The following is a 7,785-nucleotide window of genomic DNA, read 5'->3' as shown; positions in this document are numbered from 1 at the left end:
AATCCCCAGTGCAGCAGCGCGGGGGAACGGGAGCTGCCGGGTGCCTGGCGTGCCTCCGACCCTCGGGTACCACGTGACCCGACCCGCACTGGCCCCCTCCTCCCAGCTGGGGGACCGGTGGGAGCCCCCGACGGCACCCGCAGCCCCTCCGGAGGTTTACCGGGTGCTAGCGTGGGCGGGGTCGGGGGAGGAAGCTTTTCCGTCCGTGACCTGTCATCCTCCTCCGACCTTGTAGGTTGGTGTTGTCAGCCTAACAGAAAGGTTGGCCCCCCAGTAAGCCGTGAGCTGGGATTCCAACCAGGGCCCTGTGGCTGCACACCCAGGTTCGTCCCAGGACACTGACTTGTAATGGTTATTTTTCATTTCCTGTTTAACCTGTGTTGTTTAGAAGGATGTTTTTGTTCGGGCTGTTTTAGTTTTTATGAAAGTAACACAAATTTTAAGTGAAATAGTAAATATATGTGTGTGTGTGTATATATATCATATAAGATATATAGTAACTATATATGAAATAATATATAAATGAAATAGTAACTATATATCTCATATATATATTATATATTACATATATAATATATATTTTATATATATATTATAGATATATATTATATATATAATAATATATATATAGATATATATTATTATATATATATAGATATATATATATATATTATATATATATATATATAGATATATATTATATATAATATATATATATATATTATATATATAACTTTGGTTTCCCACATAGGGCCTGTGTACATTTTAGTGATGTCTTCAAAATTCACCTCTCTATATTTTTAATATCTTTATTTATCTATGTTTATGTGGTGCCAAGGATTGAACCCAGTGCCTCACACATGTTAGGCAAGCACTCTACCACTGAGCCACAACCCCAGCCCAACCTTCATAGTTTTAAATGATATTCTTAAACTCATCTTTGTGATTTGTAAAAATGCAGACATTATTGACATCCCATACAGTACGTTGTGCTTATTGTGCTAACTGGTAAACATGGAGATATGCTGCCATAACTTTATTCATATTTACTGAGTTTTTAACCTAATGTCCTTTTTCTATTCCAGGTTTCTATCTGCAGTACCACATTGCGTTTAGTAATCATGTCTTCTTAGGCTCCTTCTTAGCAGTAACAACTTTGAGATTTTACTTGGTTTTTTGTTGTTGTTGTTGTTTGTTTGGTACTGCACATTGAACCCAGGGGCACTTTACCACTGAGCTACATCCTTAGCTCTCAGAATTGCTTAGGGCGTCTCTAAGTTGCTGAGGCTGACCTTGAACTTGTGGTCCTCCTGGCCTCACTTGCTGGGATTACAGGCATGCACCACTGCCTTGCCTGCTGCTGCCTATGGTTAGTGTTTGCATGACATTTTTTTCTGTCCTGTTTTCAACATTTCTGTGTCTTTATATTTAAGGCATGTCTCTTCTAAGCATATAGTTAGGTCTTTTCATTGAATTTGGCAATTTTTAATTGATGTATTTAATCCATTTACATTTAATTATTGATATGCTTGTGTTTATTTTTACCTTCCTATTGACCCTTCCCTTCTGGGATTCAAATTACTTGCATATTAGATTTTTTTTTCTTTTTCTTTTTTCTCACCGTATTTTGTGTGTGTGTGTTGTGCTCTTGTCATCTGTATTTTTCCTGCATGGAACTTGCATTTGATGATTTTTTTAATATTTTTTTTTAGTTGTAGATGGACACAATATCTTTATTTTATTTATTTATTTTTATGTGGTGCTGAGCATCGAATCCAGGGCCTCACTCATGCAAGGCAAGCACTCTACCACTGAGCTACAACCCCAGCCCTCCATTTGATTTTTAAGTCCTATTTTAAAGTTGGTGTCTGATTACCCTGATATTTGGTGCCAAATGTTTGGAGTTGCTCTTGGCCCCTCTATCCTGGCTGCTTTAGCAGACTTGAACTCAGACACAAATGTGTCTTCAGCCTGTGGTATTTTGTCAGAAGCTCTGCTTACACCACCCACCTTCTCAAAGCTGTTTGTTTGGTACTAAGCATTGAACCTAGGGGCACTTGCTGCAGTTCTCCCTTGTAAGAGTTTTATGTTTGTGTTGCTTCCTTTAAAAAAATCTTTGATTTTTTTTTTTTTTTTAAATGAGATTTCTCTTAAAACTCAAGTTGATCTTATAGAAGTTGAGAATAGAATGGTGGTTACCAGAAGCTAAGGAAAGGATGGGGAGGTAAGGCTGGGGAGAACTTGATCAGTGAGTACTAAATTCTAGTTAGATAACGGTAGGAAGTGCTTGTGTGCTATTACATAGTAGGGTAACTATAAATAATGATATATAATGTACATGTTTAAAAAGCTAAAAGAAAGGATCAGGTGTAGTGGCTCATGCCTGTAATCCCAGCTACCAGGAGGATTACAAGTTAAAGGCCAGCCTGGGCAACTTAGCAAGACCTTGTCAAAATAAAATAAAAAGGGGCTGGGGTTATAGCTCAGTTGGTAGAGTGCTTGCCTTGCGTGCACAAGGTTCTGGGTTCAGTCCTCAGCACCCCCTACCCCCCGAAAAAAATAAATAAAGTAAAATAAAAAGGACTGGGGATGTAGCTCAGAGGTAGAGTGTTCCTGGGTTCAGTCACCAGTACCACAAATAAGTAAATAAATTTAATAAAAATAGATGAGACTTCAACCCGCACAGTTCATTTCTTCATTCACAACCAGGTCTTCTGCATATGACAGTCACCCCAAAGAGAACACACAGTGTCACCCAGGCGCTATGTTTTTTTTTTTTTTTTTGTCAGACATTTGTTTTTAAAATCTACCTCTTGTCTGATGCAGGGCTCGAAGATTGAACTCCCCTTGTGGCTGGCAAAAGGACTTTTTGACAACAAGAGGCGCATCCTTTCTGTGGAACTTCCCAAGATCTACCAACAGGCCTGGAGGACCGTGTTTAGTGCAGACGCCAATGTGGTAGACCTCCACAAAATGGGGCCTCATTTCTATGGATTTGGTTCCCAACTCCTGCATTTTGACAGTCCTGAGAATGCAGATATTTCTCAGTCTCTTCTGCAGGTAAATAACTGGTGTGAAGGCCTAAGGTGCTACACTGGTCTCAGAAGCCAGCCAAGGCAGCCACCAAATGTCACTTTAGTTTGTTATTATTCCACGTTGGCCTGTAATTACACCGTATCTGCCGTGTGTGTGTGTGTGTGTGTGTGTGTGTGTGTATGAGTTTATTTCTTAAATTTGTTTTTAACTGATACATAAAAATATAAAAATCATACATATTAACGGGGTGACATGATATTCTGAGATTTGTAAGTTAAATAATGTTTAAATCAGATTAAATATACCTGTCTCCTGTAACATGTATCATTCTTTACAGTAAGATTTTTTTCTGTGATCCCAGCAGTTCAGGAGGCTGAGACAGGAGGATCGCGGGAGTTCAAAGCCAGCTTCAGCAAAAGCAAGGTGCTGAGCAACTCTGTGAGACTCTATCTCTAAATAAAATACAAAATAGAACTGGGGATGTGGCTTAGTGGTTCAGTGCCTGATCAATCCCTGGTACATGCCCCCCCCCCAAAAAAAAAAATTATGTCTTTTAGCTTTTTGAAATGTATAATTCATTATTATTATCTGTAGTCACCCTACTGTGTAATAGAACTCCAGAATTTCCTCCTAACTATAATTTTTTAAAACATGGCTTTTCGATTACACTTGATGTTTGCTAAGAATTGGAACTAACAGCAAATCCAGGGAATGAGGAAAAGGTACTGGTGAGTTACAAGCACTTAGATACACGGTTCCAGCCCAGTTGCAGGTCTGGTCTAGGGGTTTCTAGTGGAAATACTTGAATGACTTGGTTATTTATTCCTTTCCGTTGTTCTGTGGTTAGGACTTGGCTCTGCCATGAACTAATTGTGTGACTTGGTCAAGTGACTTGACCTCTCCAAGCATCAGTTCTGGAGATTAATAATAGTACCATGTAGTACCATTTAACACATGCAGTAAATAGTAACTATGCTATGTTTTCATGAACAAAACCATGTTGTGTATATTATCATTCTTCATAGTTTATTTTAACCCTTCATAATTTTATTATTTTTTCTGTTAATATTAGAAGAAACATCCTTTCTACCTGTTGGGATATAAGCAGTTGAAAGACTTGACTTTCTCATTTTTATTTTTATGAGAGCTGTTAACTCAAGACAGGTTTGCTCCCTGGGCTATGCTGGCATCCTCCATCAGGCTTAAGGGTTCTTTGACCCACCAGGTACTAGTCCTACTTTTAATGTAAATAGTAAAGAAAAACGTTGCTGTCCATTCAGAAAAAGGAAGTCTACATAGAGACTATAAGCTTGAACTCAAGCTTATGAAATTCTTTTGAGCAGAAAGATAAAAACAAGGAAAATCCATTTGTCTTACAGTGTTTCCAGGACATGTGCTTAAATTGGAGTCTTACCTTTCTTTAGTGAGCTGGGTGTTTTCTTTTCCCATTATTACTTTTAAGTGCTTTAGAATTGCTTATAGATAGGGTGACTTCACCCTGACACAGTTGAAGAAACTGGAGCAGGGACTTGTGGTTTGCGCTCAGAGCCCAATTTAAAATGACACCGCTAGAGCTCAGGGGTCTCCATCCTGATTTCAGACCGAGAATGATAGAAACCACATTCAGGGCTGGGTTGTGGCTCATTGGCAGAGCACTTGCCTCGCTCGCACATGTGAGGCACTGGGTTTGATCCTCAGCACTACATTAAAAAAATAAATAAAATAAAAATATTGTGTCCATGTATAACTTTTAAAAAATATTAAAAAAAAAGAAACCACATTCAATTAAAAAAGCTTGCAGTTAGTTGAAAGCTGTTGTCATGTGACTGCAGTACATTATTAGAGCCTTTGTTAACAATGACAATTATGAGTAATGCTCCTTTTTTGGTACCAGGCATTGAACCCAGGAGTTCTTAATCAGTGAGACACAAGCTAGCCCTTTTTTAATTTTTTTTTAATTTTGGGGGGACAGGGTCTTGCTAAATTGCTTAGGGCCTCGCTATTTTGCTGAGGCTGGCTGTGAACATGCAATCTTCCTGCCTCATCCTCCTGAGCTGGGATTATAGGCGTGCACCACCAAACCGGGCTGAGTAATGCTTTTTTTTTTTTTTTTTAACATTTATTTTTTAGTTTTTGGTGGACACAACATCTTTATTTTATTTTTATGTGGTGCTGAGGATCGAACCCAGGGCCCGCGCATGCCAGGTGAGCGCGCTACCGCTTGAGCCACATCCTCAGCCCCTGAGTAATGCTTTTTGAAAAGCTGGGTGCTTTACAGATATTACTTCATTGGTTTTCATAACAATCTTCCCAATAATCCATTTCACAGTTGAGGAAATCAAGGCTTGATAATGTGCAGTAGCTTATTCGAGTGGTAGACAGCACTCAGGCCTCTTTCTGAGTCCTGAAAACAAATTATTTCATGCCATACAAACATTCCAGGATAAAAATGGATCTGGTTTTATGGGACGTGAGATCAACCTTGATTTCCCCTGTTCACTTCTTCTGCAGACGTTTATTGGACGTTTTCGCCGCATCATGGACTCCTCCCAGAATGCTTACAACGAAGACACTTCGGCACTGGTAGCCAAGCTAGATGAGATGGAGAGGGGCTTGTTTCAAACAGGCCAGAAAGGACTGAATGACTTCCAGTGTTGGGAGAAGGGACAGGCTTCTCAGATCACAGCTTCCAGCCTTGTTCAGAATTATAAGAAGAGAAAATTCACCAACATGGAAGACTGAAGGCCAGAAGAACCCAGGATTGTTATTGGTGGATTTATCTCGTTTATGTCCTTGATAAGACCTAGCTGACCTTGTACAGGATCAGATTGTATCCCGTTTCATAACGTACATCCTGCAGTAGTTTCAGGAGTCAGGATTAACTGGTTGGGAAAGGATGCCCTGGCCCTGTGTGTCCTCCAGGCCTGTCCCACCCAGCCTGGGCCTTTTGACCCAAGAACACATAGCCAAAGAGAAATCAAAGTCTGTGCTAAATAAGGATCAATGACATACATCACAGTCAAGTTGGAGCTGGGATTTCTTGTGTTGGGGAGTTTGGGCAGCATGAGATGTCCCTTTCACTAGCTGCAAAGGGCAGGTACAAAGTGGGTCATCTTTGCCTGTTCACATCATGTTCTCTTGAGTGTATTTGCCTCGTCTTCCTCATGGTTGAACAAAAGATAGCACCCCCATGATGTTGGCCCAACTCGTAAATATCTCCTGCTGCCTGCCTGCAGGGAATTAGCCCAATTTCCAAAACAGTCACCCAGTAGAGAGCAAAAGGGGAAGACAGGTGAATGGCACAGCAGAGAAGAGAAGGTGTTGTTTTTGTCCTCTGGTATCGGGGCTTTATGGACTGAAATCATCACTCTGCTGCCAAGCTAGAGGGGACATAGTTAAACTGAGCTCGTGTTTGTCTCTGATCTTTGGAGCACCCGTGCACTTATTCCATTCCTGTCCAGAAAGGCTGTCAGGGAGTTGACCAGCCTTTGTTACATCTGGAAATCGGGACCAGAAGATTGCAGATTGTAAAGACCCCTGCTTAAAAAACATGGCAAAGGTTAAGGGGCAAGTTGTTTTTGCTACATTATTAAGTGGAGGATCCCCGACCATTTAAGGGGAACTGTTTAAGCAAGCTTGAAACTCTTCCCGGGAGAGCAAGGAGGAACTCAGGCTGAGTAGGAAACAGAATTTCCCGGGACCCATTGGACTGTCCAGTGGGCAGTTTTCTCCACACCACTGCTCCCTTTCTAGTCTCCCACCGCTAATGAACACTGTCCTTATTTTTGGATGTTTTAAAGGAATTTGGGTATCCAGATTGTGCAAATATCTTGATGCAAATTTAGAATGACAAGTGTTTTTTTAAATGCCTGTTTTAAGATGGAATTGATGTTTTTACAATTTGACTTTGGTGCTAAATAAGTGATCAGCTTTGCCTGTGAATACATTCTGTACGAGTGCTATTTCTGTCACTGGTGCTACAGATGATCAGCAAAGTAGCCCGAGAATTTTGCCTTTGATCATATTTGACAATAATGCCCAAATAAACCCATGTTTTAGCAACTGCTCTTTTGTTTGTACATCCTCTAAATAGGAGGTATGTTATCTGTCAGAACGTGCGTCTCCTAAGAAGACAAGTTCCACTGCTAGTGCACCAAGTATAGTAGTTAGGGCCCCAGAAGCTGTTCAGAGAAGAGCCTTCCACTCTGCTTTTGGCATCACTATCACAGATCGCTTTGTATTTAAAGACAATCCTAAAGCTGCTGCCATTTTTACCCCTTTCTTAAAAAAAAAAAAAAAAAACGGGCTACATGCTAAAAATATGAGGGCATGCATATATGGAATTTATTCCATTTTAAATTTTGCACAAATTACATCACATGTAACTTTTGTGCCCATTTTTGTTGCACATCTGCCTGCAAACTTGTCAGATTAGCTCTCTTCCTGGTAATTCTCCCCTGCCGCAGTCTGGCTGGGCACAAATCACCAAGCCGCCACAAAGCACTTGTATGTTCAAACAGGAAACTTTATTGCCTGAACTCCAACAGCACTCCACGCACACTCCCCGGGAACTCTCCCGAATGCCACCCACGCGGCTCCTCTCGGCACACCACACCAACCGGAACTCCCTCCACCGGAACTTCCCCAACCAATGCAAACTCCCCAGGAAATCCCCCACGAGAGCTCCAAAGTAGCGGGTGCCCCAGGCGGACAGCAGGGATCTATATACAATTGAATCAATCTAGCATC

General features: G+C 40.9%; 1 protein-coding gene across 1 annotated transcript in view; it reads left to right on the top strand.

The window, feature by feature from the left end:
* Gins3 (GINS complex subunit 3) overlaps positions 1-7,098 on the top strand; it is a 7,413-nt gene extending 315 nt beyond the window's left edge. Inside the window, exons 2-3 of the mRNA XM_015488659.2 lie at positions 2,786-3,060; positions 5,548-7,098. Of these exons, the coding sequence (XP_015344145.1) occupies positions 2,786-3,060; positions 5,548-5,778 (506 nt within the window). The 3' untranslated portion in view covers positions 5,779-7,098. The remainder of the gene's footprint in view (positions 1-2,785; positions 3,061-5,547) is intronic.
* Positions 7,099-7,785: the final 687 nt, after the last annotated feature.

This window comes from Marmota marmota, unplaced genomic scaffold, assembly GCF_001458135.2.
Source record: "Marmota marmota marmota unplaced genomic scaffold, marMar, whole genome shotgun sequence".
NCBI lineage: Eukaryota > Metazoa > Chordata > Mammalia > Rodentia > Sciuridae > Marmota > Marmota marmota.
The sequence above is the reverse complement of the archived record's forward strand: the minus strand, read 5'-3'. Positions and strand labels throughout refer to the sequence as shown.